The sequence below is a fragment of the Benincasa hispida genome, chromosome 2 (assembly GCF_027475165.1).
Source record: "Benincasa hispida cultivar pf3 chromosome 2, pf3_genome.v1.1, whole genome shotgun sequence".
Classification (NCBI taxonomy): Eukaryota; Viridiplantae; Streptophyta; class Magnoliopsida; order Cucurbitales; family Cucurbitaceae; genus Benincasa; species Benincasa hispida.
In genome coordinates this window covers 28,334,764-28,351,357 of record NC_143479.1, presented here as the reverse complement: position 1 = coordinate 28,351,357, position 16,594 = coordinate 28,334,764, and the positions used below count along the sequence as shown (strand labels likewise).

Sequence of the window (16,594 nt, the reverse complement as noted above, 5' to 3'; positions counted from 1 at the left end):
AATTATAAAATTTAGATAAAACAAAAATTTTGTAATCTCACCAAATTTAGAGTGTTCAAGCAAGAATCCTTGAAATTACTTGAATTAATTTTATTTAGATAAAAAATAGGGACATTCAAATATAGCATCAGATCTAAAATAGCATATATGGTACAATACAAAAGAATTTATAGATATAACCAAATTTATTAGTAGAAATCTAATATATTTGGCTATATTTACAATTTTTTAAAAATATTACTATATACTTAATTATTATCTCTAAAAATATTAAATATTCTATTTATTATACTTGAAAGGCTAAATGATTAAAAATTGCTAAATGATTAAAAATTTAAAATTACAAGACTAACTAAATTATTGCTTTCAAGTATTTCTTATTATTTTTTTTTTTAAGGATACTTGAGAAAGGTAAAGAAAATAGATATGTCATTTAATTTTCATACTATTTTTAAATATAAAAAAATGTAAAATATTTATAAATAATAATATAGACTGCAATAAATATAAGTAAACAAATATATTTTACTATTATTTATAAATATTTTCGGTAGTTTATCATGTATAATAATTTCCTTAATCTTTTGTCCTTAGCAAGAATTTGTTTTGATAATTTTAAATTATTTTAATAACAAAGTCCGCCAGTTTTTTTGGAGCTCTGCGTTTGTAAGTTGTAACTGCCCTTGATTGTTTTTAATCCCCACAGCTCCCACTTCGTACTTGCCGCCGGCGATCCATCCAAATCAACGCCAAATGGCTCCAATTGCTGTTTTGATACGTTGTCGGACGGAACAATAGCCTTCTTCAACGGGGAGATCAGCCTAACAAGTACCTCTATACTCCCCGGCCGCCGATAAAAAGGTCGTTCTCTTTGAAGTACCCTGTGCCTTCTCCGGCTAAAATCCTTACGTTAACTTTATTGCCAATCTTTTTATCTTTAGACTTAAATACGGTTGTTGAAATTGTTATGCTTAATTTCTTGTTTATTTTTAGGTGATTTATTTGCTGGAAATAATCTATTGATTTGTTTAATCAGGTCCACTTAGAATTTTTTGTTCATAAATTTTGACTAAACCTTATTCACCCAGATTGCCACACTGATCCAAAGTAAACTTTATATAGAACCTATCCCTCTGTATAAGCTAGAATTGTATTTGTTGTCAGAAGGTTGAAATAAGATTTTTCAGTTGAAAGTTTGTGGGTTAGAGCAAAAAAGGTTTGAATTGATTGATGGTTCCAGTTCAACATTAATATCATTAGTTTATTATTTGCATTACAGATTGTGATTACATTCATAAACGCTGGTGCCTATCAATGGCAGGTTAACAATATTAGAAACTAATCCCACTTCAGGTTTTTCCAAGGCAAGTTTGGAGACAGGCCTGATCCATTTGGTGCATTGTAATCCCAGCATTGCATATATTGGCTATAGCTCGCGTGTATTTCATCCCATAGCTTGACATTCTTTTGCAATGTTTCTCATAGATTTTCACCTGTCTTATAGAGATTATTTGCATCAACAAAGTTTTTGATGGTATAAAATAAGTAAAGATTTTAAAAATAGGACTTACAAATGTCTTAAAGCAGTGCCAATCATCAACCAGGGATTGCCCTTGCTCCCGAACCTTGTTAAGCACTTTTGAGCTCCTTGCTTGTCCAAACAGAAGTTTACCAATGTTATTTATACTGTTGTCAGCATGCCTTCTTTTCAGAATTTCATCCTCTAGCTGCTCTCTGGCCTCCATCTTTTCTCTAGACCCAATTGGAGCTTTCTGAAACTGATCAAAGCAAAAGTCTACACATTTAGAATATGTAGTAGATTGGAATCATAATTAGAATATATACATCGTTGGACAAATCATACCTTGTACTGATAATAAATGAGACTAGCATCACGCTGGCTTACCCCATTTGATGATAATTTTGATGGTGAAGAAATGGTATGAATACTCTGAACAGAGGATTTATAGTTGTTATAATCAGGGCTATTACCAATAAAGGTGTTAAGGAAATCGGTGCCGATCCTTCTGTTTCCATACAACATTACATGAGAACCGACGCCAGATTTATCAACCAAAGTTCTTCTTCGAACCTGCAGTTTGGGAATGTAAAAGGAAATATTTATCAGTAGTGTGATTTAAGAAAATTGAGCTCATTTAAGAATCAGGAAGCTTACTGCATGATATTGTTGGTTCAAAGTTTCCTTGCTCAAATCATGCTTGTCACTGCATGTCATGCCACAACACAAATTCATTTAAGATGATTGGAGAGTGACTATGTAGGCTTGAAAACGATGTTATAGAGGCCTGAATGCAAGAATTCCTACTCTGATACCATGTTAAATATAATTGAACTCAAAAGTTTAAGTTGATATCAATTATTTAACGCAGATAGAAGGTGTAAAAAAAAGTATTGCCTGTCTTCCATCCAAGCGACGCTGTACAAATCTCCAAGACAAGTGTTGTAGTCTTTGGGAGGAGGACCTCGAGATTCTTTAGGACAATATGTTGCCCAGCTATCTTCTGTTGCATTTGATGCTGTTGTTGCATATATCTTTATGTTTTCTGGAAGTAGTCCTTCAAACATACTCCCGGACTCACATGCTTCTACATATATTACCTGAGTTTTTTATGTTAACTAATTTAACCTTTACTTTGATATATAGTTTGAACTTTGTAACTATTGTTGTATGATATATGTTAGTACCATGCTTTTGTAACTTTTGGCTTTATGTTTCCTTTTCAGTGCATCTATTAGATCATTGACAAAAACATAATCATCTTCAGGCATTCCTACGATCATGTGAAACAAAATATAGTCAAATTCGTTAGGAGAGTTTAAGGCCGACCTGTATGAATTGCCTTCTCTTAGCAGAAGTCAATCCAAACAAACCCTTAATTTGTTGAGACGAAAAGGAGTTGCAAATGTAACTTATTACCGAGCATCCCAGCAGCACCATGGTCGGAGTAGTAGATGAAAATATGATCATGAGGGCCACTGTGAATAACCTTACCACTTCCACCAGTAAGTGCAGATTTGTTTCCCGAAAGGGCAGCATAAAAGTTGACTGCATTCACCTGCTTTCCTGTATAGTCTTTGGGAACTCCTTGGTAAACATCGGGCCCACCTGGTTTGTTGATAATGATTCCTTGCCTTGGATTGTTTGGATGAAATGCTATATCGTCGTACATGAAAACTATTATGTTTTCATCAGGAATTCCACCCTTTTTCAGTATTTGATATGCATGGCATACATCCGCCTAGGTTTTGGTTTTACATAAAAAAGAGAGTTAATGTATGAGAGACGTCTCAGCTTAAAAAAATTATTTATGTTATAGTATAAGGACTTGTTTGAGAGGCTGAAATATAATCCAGATTACTTGAAATTAGGATTACAATAAAATGTTAAAATCAATGTCAAAATGGAATCGTAAAGCGTGAAAATGGTAGGAAAGATAGTTAGATTGAAAACGGTGGGAAGAGAATGTAATAGGGATTGCCCAAAACCCTCAATCCAAAAGTGGATTTGGGATTACAGCTGATGACATCCTAGCTTCCAAACAGATCATAGATCATAATTGTTTTATATAATAATTGCTGGATGCATATATTGTCAACCTAGAAAGCACAAACATGGATAACAAACATAGTGACATTTTCTTTAAATCTAGGATATGGACACGAGAAAGACATGTTTATTAAAAAATATATATATCATGTTTATACCAGGAGGAAGTTCAAAGTCAAGATTTTGTGCATTTATATGCTGAAAAAAATTAGTCTGTTAGATGTGGATACAAGACACAACGACTCGTCATTTGATGCATGTTTAACAAATATTGGACTTAACGTGTTTTTGTACAACTAGTGTCTAACACATATACTACACTAATAAGTGTCATCTAATACGTGTCCAAGTGTATGACAGGAACACACTAGTCAAAGTAAAGTGTTTGTGCTTCTTAATTGCCAGCCACATTGTGATGGCCTCATCGAATGATTTTTTTTTTATAGTTATGTAATGGATTGATATAAGAATGGTACCTGATGCCTGTAATTTTCATAACCATTGGAGCCAGCAACCAGAAGTGCCCATCTCTTGCCAGTTTGGTTAGCAGTGGCATCACTAATCCACTCTTTCTTAGCAATAATGTTATTGAAAAACACAAAAATTATGAGAATGACGAGTAGTTTTGTTGGACTTCTATTACAAGTTGTCATTTTAGGTGTGCAAATGAGACTGTTTGAGCATCCTAATTCCCCAAATCTATGCATTATTATACTAGTTAATGTGACACATACATATTGCGTGGTTTTGCAGAACGTTTTACAGTTACAAGTAGCTTTCTTTAGTATCTTATCCATTGGTTCTTATCAAATGCGTCAAGTAAAAGGTATGTTTTTGCTTTCTTTCTCTACCTAGCTAATCTAAGTAGCATTGTTGCCTCCAATAATATGTTTGTTTTAACATTATATTTTGCTCTAGTTTCCAAGTAATTCCCTTTTTCTATTTTCAACATTTTCAAATTCTTGTACGTTTTGGAAGTTTATGCATTTGGTAACATCCTCGCAACAATAAAAGAACTACTTGGGAGTTAATCAAAATTATAGATTAAAATACTACTTTAATTTTCATACTTTTATTTTGGCTTCTGTACTTTGAAGTTTGGTTTATTAGCATTTGTACTTTGAAAAAGTGGTTGTTTTGATTTTTTATTTGTAAAATTTTAATATAAATTTTGTATCCAATAAAATTCCTTTAATACAAATTTAGCACTATATTTTAAGGATTGAATCAAGTGTCATTTTAAAATGTTGGCTGACAAAAAATGAGATAAAATAAAAATGAATGGACCAAAATGGTCCATTTATAATAGTAAAGAGACCCAAATGAAAAATAAAGATGAAACTACAAAAATGAAAATTAACTTTTTTGAAAGTATATAGACTAAAATGAATCATGATTGAAAATATAAGGAAGAAATAGTATTTAATTCAAAATTATCTTGACAACTTGGTAGCTGCCATTCACCTTTCAGAAACCATTTTATTCCTTTCCATGGCTAAAATATAGTTGGTAGCTATTTAATGGCGTTATAAGAAGTGTGAGCCTCACAAGATTCGGCTATTAGTCTAGGATGGTGGAATTAATTATTATATTGTCAAAGTGAACATATTTCAATTGTAAAGTGTATATTCTCGATCAAAAAGTGTAAAGTTCAAATCCTCCCTTCTATGTTGGACAAAAAATATATTTTTTTTCCTTATATTTCTTTTATTTTCTTCTTATTTTCGTAAAATATTTCTTAAGTTGATGTGTGTGGAGGGTTATCTAAGGTAAGGTCTAAAGCTATAAATTAGATAGTTGATTGAAAATTGAACAAACATATGGTAGGAGAATTTGATCTTCTAACTTCGAAGAAGGTATTACATATAACTTATATTGATATTCACTAAACTAAAAAGAAGTTTCATTAATAAAAAATTTTAGACCAATCATAAATCATCACGTCATTTCTTCAATTAATGATAAGATTACAAAATATCAAATTTAGAATTAATTACAAGTTAACATGCATTCCAAGACCTTTGGTCAAGTTAAAAAACACGCACTTTTGGCATGAAGGCTAAGTCCAACATCTAATTGTGGGCCCAAGAGGTAATAAGGCTTAAGCCCACCTAAGGCTTTGAAGCATGCCATAGATAGGAACCCACTTTTTCATTTGGGAGAAAGGGACTAAAAGAAGGGTTGACAAGTAAATTTGAAAGTTTCAATAATAAAAAAAATGGTATAAAAGTTTCAAAATTGTAAAAATAACAGAAAATAATAATAAGTAAATGACCAAACTACCTTAAAGGTAATATAAATGAGAATGTAAAGGAATAATTTAAAAAAAAACTCGAATACCGCAAATACATTCAATCTAAACATTCTAGTAGCAAAAATTAATAATCACCCATCCAGTTGCAAGGAGTTTCATGTAGTGATGTCCACGAGGCGGGGACGGGGAAGACTTCATGTCCCCATCCTCGCCCCCCTTATTTCATTCCTCGTCCCTGCGAAATTTCTCGTGGGGATCGGGGCGGAAAATCCTCGTGGGAAAAATTTCTCTATTTATTTTTTTTAATATATTCATTTTAGCAATTTTGTTTATTCTCAACCAAATAAAATTATTATATTAAATGAGTTATTTTCAATAAAATTTTCATTCAAAGAAGATAGTATAAAAATTTATCATAAAAATAATATTATTATATGTATAAAAATATAATCTAATCCTATAACTTCTAAAAGTTAAAATTTAAAATTTACAATATCATAGTCAAACTTTTCATTTAAATAGTAATGTTAAAATAATATAAATGTATTAAAGTACGAAAAAGTTGAAATAAGAATTAAAAAACAACTAACATTTTTTTTTTATTATTATTATTTATTATTCATCGAATGGAGATGGGTTCCCGTTCCCGTAGAAAAAATTATTCCCACACTCCCTCTCCCATTCTCCGTCTAATCAGGGATTTACTGTCCCGTTCGAGACGGGTCCCCGGTCCCGGATCTAGGAGGTAAATAGACATTCCTAATTTTATTCCCTTCATTCCATGTGACTAGTTTAGCCAAAGAATCTTGAAAGCAACTTCATCCAGAACATCATGGTTGAAAATGGTGTCCAGTACAAAAAATAGAAAACAAGTGTATGTGCAAGGAGGTCAGTGACATGGCGGCAACGATTGTCGGAAGCTAGCCACAACAATGGATTTCCATGGCAACAACAAGAATTCAAGAGAGAGTTGCTTCCTTACGGCTACTTCCTGTGCTATCCTCCTCTGTGACGGCGGCAATCTCAGTACAAATGGTGGCCTGTGGTAGACTGAGATGCTAGCGGTAGTTTTCACGCAAAGGAGAAGAAGGTTGAGGGAGGCTTAAAGCACAAAGAACTGAAGGAGGAATAAGGAAAAGAAAGTGGGGGGTGGGTGGGTGTTCTATGCGATGATGTAGCTATAAATTAGGGTTTTTTTTTAAATAAAATAAAAAACTTACAAAAACAATTATCTTGATCCAAGTCAAACTTTCTTCTTTCACTCTTAAATTCCAAATATCCCAATACCTTCTCTATATTTTTTTTTATAAAATAATTATCGTCTCCAACAAATTTAATTTTCGCTCTAAAAATTCAAAATTAAAAGAAGTACGTTAATTACTAGAAAAATATCAATATTGGTAAAGAAAATCAAGAAGATGCAATATTCTATTATAATCAAAATGATGGTTAAAACCTCATAACTTGATATTACAATTACATTGTATGTATAAATGTAGATTAGTTAAATCTTATAGCTTCATATTGCTATTACACTGTATTGAATGTATATTAGTTAATTACCAGAACATACCGACATTGATAAAGAAAAATCAATAAGATATAATATTATATTCTAACCAGGAATCACGAAAAATGATGTTTATTTCATATGTATAAACAAATGAAAAAAAAAAAAACACTTAATTATGAAATAATAATATCATAATATAATGTGAAATAAAATGTGAAAATTAAAGAATATAAACAATAAATTGAAAAAAGATGAAAACAGATAAATAACAATATGTATAAAAAAATGAAAAACAAATATTTAAATAAAAATTGAATCTTGTAACAAAATGTTAAACAAATCGAAAATAGTTAGATAAAGGAAAATTATTTCAAATGGTAAAATTGTTGAAAATATTTACAAGATATAACAAAATTTTAGAATTATCAATGATAAACGCTGATAGACATTGATAGACTTCTATCAGTGTCACTAATAGATAAGTCTACAAGTGTCTATCTGCGTCTATCATTGATAGTTCTAAAATTTTACTATATTTTGGTTCATTTTTCTATATTTTAAAACAACCCTACATAGAACTAAATATGCAAAGAAAGATAATAACAAAGAGATATTTGGGGAGAAAAATCAATAAGGATTATTTGTTTAAATGGAAAAATATTTAGAGTCTAAGGTTTCATTTATTTAGTCTTTTATTGAATCAATATATTTGAAATCTAATAATTCACGATTTTACCATTACACTGTATGTATAAATGTTAATAACTCAAGTTTCAACAATTACATTGAGTGCAAATCATCGAATAGAAGTCTAATTAGTTGTAGAGCTTGTTGAATGAGAAATTTTAGATCAATCACAAATTACCACGTCATTCATGAAGAAATTCCAAACCATCAAATTTGAAATCAATTAGGAGTCGACATGTGTCCTAAATTGGAATTGAAGACAAATTCTAATGACGCCATATGGTTTCATCAGACCATTGAATCAGACAAGATTAATTTGACCCAATTTGATATTATTTATTTGGGTTAAAGTTCAAATAAGCCCAAAAATGGGCTGAATTTGATCTAAATGTTGAATCATACCTAAGTCCAACCAATCGGGTCCAAGGACCAGGCCTATGGACCAACCAAGCCCAAGCCCACGAGACCTACCAGAGAACTCTATAAATAGAGAAACTCTTCTCATTTGTGGAGGCATCATTTTCTACATTCAGAGAGCCTAGAGAGAATTCATCAACAAGCAAAAGACTCCCAAGACTCCTGAAGCCGCACTCCTAAAAGATTGAAGACCCTTGAAAACACAAAGACTTTTTCACGACTTCTACTTCAAGCTTCCAAGACTTCTAATTCAAGAACGTTCGGTGCTTTCTTCAAGTCAAGCACATTTACCCAACCGAAAGAGAATCAGAGGATCAAGTATTAGAGATCTAACTATATCGCATCAAATCAACTTTAACATCAACACCAACTCAAGTTGAACTCCATGAAACATGTTTCTCCGGAAGCTTCGTGTGAACAAATTGGCACGTCCAGTGAGATCTCTCTACCTCTCATCTCTCTCTCAGCATCTAAACAAGGCAAATGGCATCTAAGAAGATGACATCCAAATCTTCCTCCACAAACGACTCGTATATGGGACCTGTAACCCGCAGCCGCTCAAGAGAAGTCACGCAGGAGCAAGAGCAGAGCTTCCTCATTGCCCACAACATCTTGAGGCAAATGATAGAATCCCTACAAGGCGGGGTTGTCATCAAAGAAAACCCCCTGTTTGAAAACTCTATTTTCGCCTCCAGCAAACCGAAAAAAGATTCACCGCCAGATGTGATTTCTGTCATGATGGCAGACATGACGACGGAAGCGGCCATGGCGGAAATGGAAAAGAAGATTGACTTTCTGATGAAAGCTGCCGAGGAGCGAGACCATGAGATTGCTGACCTGAGAGAACAAATGCAGTCTCGAGAGGCTGCTGAATCAAGCCAAGCACCCACGGTCAAAACAACTGACAAGGGGAAGACCGTGCTGCAAGAAAACCAACTGCAATAGTCAACCTCGGTGGTCTCTCTGTCGGTCCAACAACTACAAGATATGATCATGACCTCCATAAGAGCTTAATATGGAGGGCCGGCTCAAACCTCCTTCATATATTCTAAGCCATACACCCAGAGGATCCACAATCTGAGAATGCCTACAGGGTATCAACCCTCAAAGTTCCAGCAATTCGATGGAAAGGGCAATCCAAAGCAACACATCGCCCACTTCGTGGAAACATGCGAGAATACGGGAACAAGGGGAGATCTGCTAGTCAAACAGTTCATCAGAACCCTCAAAGGAAACGCTTTTGACTGGTACATGGACTTAGAGCCTGAGGTGATTGATAGTTGGAAGTAGCTTGGAAGATAATTCTTGAATCGCTTCTACAGCACTAGACGCACTGTCAACATGATGGAGCTGACAAACGCCAAACAACAGAAAGGAGAGCCGGTCATCAACTATATCAACCGATGGAGAGCTCTGAGTCTGGATTGCAAAGATCGACTCACCGAATTATCTGCTGTAGAAATGTGCATGCAGGGTATGCACTGGGAACTTCTCTATATCCTACAGGGAATAAAGCCCCGTACCTTTGAAAAACTGGCGACTCGCGCTCACGACATGGAGCTAAGTATCGCCAACAGGGGAACAAGGAACTTCCTAAGCCACGAACCGAAGAAACACAAGAAAAAGGTGAAGGGCGACGAGAAAATTGTGAAAGATGCCACAATACACGTTTCTCTGGAAGCTTCATGTGAATAAATTGGCGTTCACGATGGGACACCTGGTGGCTCCAAAATAGGTAATCTATGGCGTTCTCTGGGTTGGAGAACCCTTCGTGCTGCAGGCACCAAAGAGAAACTAGTTTCCTTGGATAGGAAATCTAAAGCCTCGATGTTCTCGACGACCACTGCCTCCTTGACATGAGGGATGTCACCAAGGATAGCACGCACGGGATAGAACCTTAGCAAAAGATCCACTAGCAGTGCTTCGAAGGTACCAACTCCCTTAACGGCTAAGTCAACGAAAAAAGGACCTACCAAAGATTCTTCGCTTCGTGATGCTTCAAGTCCTTGAAGAGAGAGGTTTAAAGGTGATACAAAAGGGGAGATTAAATGTAAACCGTACAGTTAAAAAGACGATATGAGAGGACTTATATATATATTTTAAAAAAAGGATGACATACCAGTAGGTTGAGAGCATTAGAAGCCACCGAATCATTCTGAACCCTCTCAAGAAAATCGACATCTGATACCCTGTGCTTTTTGGAGGGTCGCTTCCAATAACGGTCGTCGGTACTACTATGACTGTCCTCTTTAATCAGTTTGGAAGCGTCTTTTTGTGCGATCGCTGCCACCTCCTCAGTCAGGCAAAGTTTCTTCCCTCCATGGTTGATCCCTCTACCTTTGGGTAGTCTTGATGGTGATGGGGGAGAAATAACACTGGTCACTAACAAATGACGATTCTCTTTGAAGTAGTTCCCGTGCTTTGTTAACCACCAATTCTTGAACCGTGGGTAACATGAGTGTGTGGATCCAATGTACGGGTCGACAGGAATACCTGAGACAAGAGCTTACGTCTCGTGCATACTATCTAGTAATATAAAACATTCTTCGGTATAGGTACGGGAGGTATTCCCCCTATATCATTCGGAATATCCTGATGGAAGCCGAATTGTCGGTCGAAGCAAAAGGGACTATATGACTCTATAGTTCAGACATTCTCGCACTAGGAGGATAAGTAGCCTAATCGTATGCTGGAGAAATAACTGGACTTCAGAAAAGATAGGTCTTTACCGTCAGTTAGCCGTTCATGCCTGTTCCTGTTCTGAATGCTTGCGTGCCACTAAATACTGACGCGGGTATGGATCAATTCCTGTGCCTCGTATTCGTCGAAGTAAATCGAGCCACCTTCACCAGAAAAGCACATGTTGCCTTATAGCTTCGCACTTGCCGAGTTATGCTCGAACAACGTCGCTGAATACCAAGCCTTGATAATTAGTCTCCAAATGGCCTTAGAGATTAGAGTAGCTTGTATAGAGATCTTCAGTGATCCAAAGTTGATAATCAATCAACTATTATGCCAGTATGAGGTGAAGCATGACAACTTGAAACCCTACATCACTTATGCTCGCCAGTTGATGGAAAAGTTTGAAAGCATGACGTTGGAACATGTCCCGAGGACGGAGAACAAGAAAGCGGATGCCTTGGCAAACCTAGCCATTACCTTAACGGTCTTGGATAATGTGCCCCTTAATATATCGCTCTGGCAAAGATGGGTTGTACCTCTGGTTGGGACTGCTGTGGGGAAACAAATGTGGCATCAATCTACCTAACCGACAAGGAAGATTAGTGGCAACCCATTATAGATTACCTTGAGCATGGAAGGCTCCCGATGACCACAGCCGTAAAACCGAGGTTTGAATGAAAGCCGCACATTTCATTTATTACAAAGGGGTCCTATACCGTCGATCCCTTGAAGGACTTTTCCTTCGATGCCTCAATAAAGAAGAGTCAGCATAGGCTTTGGAGGAAGCACACTCAGGCATATATGACGCACATCAAGCTGGACCGAAGCTACAATTCCAGCTAAAAAGAATAGGTTACTATTGGCGGGGAATGATCCAGGACTTGATGGATTATGCAAAGAAGTGCGAAGCCTGTTAATATCACGCGAATTTCATTCATCAACCGCCCGAGCGTCTACATCCAACCATAGCCTCATGGATTTTCAAAGCATGGAGGCTTGATCTGGTCGACCCTATAACACCTAAGTCGTCAGCAGTGCACTCCTATATTTTCGCAGCTGTTGGGATTGATGTCCTAAAATCTCGTGTCCTATAGTTTGTAAACAGTATGTACAAACACTTGTGTTGTTAATAGATGATATTTACTTCACATCTTGATTTTGCTCGGTTAATTGTTTTATTTGCTTTATCACAAACCAATAAACAAAAAAATCCCTAGTTATCTATATGTGACTCAAGCATGTATGTGGTGACATACAAGTGGATCATGTCTTGAGTGATAACCAAAATGGTCTATAGTATATGGATATAGGAAGGAAACCTTATCCTGGTACTACGTATGCGGCCCGCTTTGTGGAATGATCACAAATGTTGTGACTTGTCACAGATGGTCTGATCCTAATCATTCGTGTTGGGGACATGTGAGCGAGGGCATCCTATACAAAGAGTTTGTATAAGACCTGACCACAAAGTGTTAACGTCTCGTTATATAACACCATTCATGACAGAGACTTCACTTCACTAGGATGATCATAGGTAACATGACATCATTCCTGAGTCAGTTGGGAACTCCTGCCATTGAGGGCGATTTCTTGATTTGTATAGGTGTGAGTGGCCAAGTCGTCAATTCAAACCTACCATTTTAGGGATTCGTCTAATTTGGGAGTTAGGAACTCAGCTATACAAGATGGAATTCACTCCTTCCCAGAGGTAGGGGTAAGTAGATAGATGGCTCCCTTAAGGGCTGATTCCGGAGCTTGAACGATGTGGCGTCACACACCTTCTCTTGGCCTGAGAGGTGTTCACATAGTTGGACTATGTTGTATTGTTCATTAGAGGAATCAGTGGTACTAAGGAGTGAGATGTAACTACAGGGGCAAAATGGTAAATTGGCCCAACTGTACTTACGAGCATCTGTGAAGGGTCATCGTACTCATGATTGGCTATATCCTATGGACACAGAAATATATTTATGGTAAGAAGAGTTCGTTGTTGGTCTTTAATGGAATCACTGACAGTTAACGAATGATGGATCTCATGGCTAAAGAGTTTAGTCAGCTATTCACGTACCAGTCATAGGTCCATTAGGTCTCCTGGGTAGTTTGGATAAAGTCGAGAACCAGTATTTGGGTTAACTTGAAATATTCAACTTGACAAGAGGAAGTTCAATTATATTAACTATGAAGTACAGACACAGATACGGCTACACGATACGAATACGATCGGATATGGTGATTCGTAAATTTCTAAAAAACTAAGATATAGATATGTCTAAGGATGCATCCTTTTTTTTATATATTTTTTTAATATATATATTTCTAAAATACGAAGATACTGATACGTTGAAGATACTTTTTTTTCCTTTAAAAAAATTTAGGATATAGATAAATTTAGCATACAAGTTAATAACAATAGTACAAAATAGAATACAAACACTGAAATACAATACAAAAAAGCAACATCTAAGATGTTGAAGTACAATAGTTAATAAAATGCTATAGAAAAGTGACTCATATTGCAAAGAAGAAGAAAAAGATTAGAGAAAGAATTATGAAGATAAACGAAGAACTTATTATTGAAGATATCCAAATGGTTTATATTTTGGTTGACTTTGTGGGATTCAAATGTGAAGATGGAGATTAGATGGTTCTAATCTAGATTTGGTTTGTTATTTATTTATTTTTCTTTTAGTTTTAGACTCAAGTAGTGAGCTTTTTAAATAGGCTGCCTAATTTTAGATTGAGAAAGATTAGATGAGTTACTTGTCTTTTTCCTTAAAAAAAGTACGCATAGAAATAGATACATCAAATCACATGTCAGATACGTATCTGGAAAGTATCTGAAAGTATAGATACGTCAAATCTCATGTTAGATACGTATTTGGAAAGTATCTGAAAGTATCGGTATCCGATACGTGTCTGATACTGATTCTTTGCCTCACATGAAGCATCTGTGCTTCATATTATATATGATATAATTGGATTGGTTAATTATATATGATATAACTGACTTAATGTATGGGATACATTATTTTGGAGGAAATTAGTATAAATATGATTTATATCAATTAGAGGAGAAAATACTATAGTAGATATGTGATATCAAACTATAGGATATAAATATAATATGATTATATTTATTAATTAATTGATTGATTAATTATATGATAATTAACCAATTCTTCCACGTTCGGACGTGGGTAATGAGTAGCATTAGTTATGGTAACCGGCGGGTTAAAAACGAAAAGAGTTTTCATTTTTCATATAGTGCATTCATTATTGTCAACCACCCAAAAAAATTCGTGAAAACGATCGCCCGAGAGCCTATACGATAGTAGCTCTTTCGTCTAAACGATCGTCTACCTCACAATTTCTTTAAACGATCCTATACGTTTTTCCTAAACGATCGTTCAGCTTTTCTTACATGACCATGTAGCTCTTCTATACGATGAGCACTTCCGTTGTACGATAGCACTGTATTATCTCCCACTTGCTTATCGTCTACACGAATCGTTATCCACCGTCCTCTACCAAACTCACCAAAGCCCACTCTTTGGGTTTTCACTTCGAGAATACCCAAGGTTCATTAGTGGTGGTGTTGTCCCCGTTGCAGTGTTCATGTTCGTTGAATGTATATAATTTGTATTTCGGTACTATGAAATCGAAGCGATCTGAACACGCTCATTGAACTATCGGTATGAGATCCTACAATTCAACAGTGATTGAAATACAAATGATATATATTCAACATATACAGTTATACACATAAATCTAATTATGGCATGCTCAGAGAAAAATAAATAACAGGGAAAGGGTTTCATACCAGTTAAAGACTCTCTTCCAACTTCTGAGCCCCAAGCAGTGGATCCCTCCAATAGATCTACCAACACCCGACAGAACGTCGACTGCCACAGCACAATCAATACGAACACGAACACTGCAATGGGGACGACACCACCACTAATGAACCCCGGGTATTCTCGGAGTGAAAATCCAAAGAGTGGGCTTTTATGAGTTTAGTAGAGGACAAAGGACAACGATTCATGTAGACGATAAACAAGTGGGAGATAATATAGTGTTATCATATAGCAGAAGTGCTTATCGTATAGAAGAGCTACACGATCGTGTAAGAAAAGTTGAACGATCGTTTAGAAAAAACGTATACGATCGTTTAGAGAAATCGTAAGGTAGATGGAAGAGCTACTATCGTATAGGCTCTCAGGCGATCACTTTCACGAATTCTTTTGGGCGGATGACAATAATGAATGCACTATATGAAAAATGAAAACTCTTTTAATTTTTAACCCACCGGTTACCATAACTAACATTGCCCACTACCCACGTCCGAACGTGGAAGAATTGGTTAATTATCATATAATTAATCAATCAATAATTAATTAATAAATATAATCATATTATATTTATATCCTATAGTTTGATATCACATATCTATTATAGTATTTTCTCCTCTACTTGATATAAATCATATATAATTAACCAGTCCAATTATATTATATATAATCGAACTTCTCTTGTCAATTTGAATATTTCAAAATAACCTATATACTGGTTCTCGACTTTATCCAAGCTACCTAGGGGACCTAATGGACCTATGGCTCGAAGCTCCAACGGTACGTGAATAGCTGACTAAACTCTTTAGCCATGAGATCCACCATCCGTTAACTGTCAATGGTTCCACTAAAGACCAACAGTTGAACTCTTCTTACCACAGATATATTTTCGTGTCCATCATATATGACCAATCATGAGTACGATGACCCTTCACAGATGCTCGTAAGTACAGTTGGGCCAATTTACCATTTTGCCCCTATAGTTACATCTCACTCCTTAAGTACCACTGATTCCTCTAATGAACAATACAACATAGTCCAACTATGTGTGAACACCTCTCGGGCCAAGAGAAAATGTATGGCGCCACATCGTTCAAGCCCCGAAATTAGCTATTAAGGGAGCCATCTATCTACTTGCCCTACCTTGGGGAAGAAGTGAATTCCATCTTGTGTAGCTGAGTTCCCAGCTCCCAAATTGGACGAATCCTCAAAATGGTAGGTTTGAATAGGCGACCTGGCCACTCGCACCCATATAAATCAAAGGACCGCCCTCAATGGCAGAAGTTCCCAACTCACTCAAGATTAAGGTCATGTTACCTATGATCATCCTAGTGAAGTGAAGTCTCTATCATGAACGATGTTATATAACGAGACGTTAACACTTCATGGTTAGGTCTTATACAAACTCTTTATATAGGATGCCCCCACTCGCATGTCCCCAGCACGAATGATCATGATCAAACCATCTGTGACAAGTCACAACTCTTGTGACCATTTTACAAAGGGAGTCGCATCCGTAGCGTTACCAGGATAAGGTTTCCCTCCTATATCCATATACTACAGACCATTTTGGTTATCACTCAAGACATGATCCACTTGTATGTCACCACATATATGCTTGAGTC

General features: G+C 35.8%; 1 protein-coding gene across 1 annotated transcript; it reads right to left on the bottom strand.

Annotated features, from left to right (window-relative positions):
• Positions 1–1,234: 1,234 nt before the first annotated feature.
• On the bottom strand, positions 1,235–4,264 carry LOC120071736 (vacuolar-processing enzyme-like). The gene is made up of 8 exons (XM_039024116.2): positions 4,045–4,264; positions 2,939–3,260; positions 2,707–2,792; positions 2,417–2,619; positions 2,177–2,225; positions 1,865–2,092; positions 1,572–1,778; positions 1,235–1,493 (listed from the first exon to the last, which is right to left on the bottom strand). Exons 1-8 carry the CDS (start codon positions 4,219–4,221, stop codon positions 1,350–1,352), a joined length of 1,416 nt encoding a protein of 471 aa, XP_038880044.1. The 5' UTR covers positions 4,222–4,264; the 3' UTR covers positions 1,235–1,349.
• Positions 4,265–16,594: the final 12,330 nt, after the last annotated feature.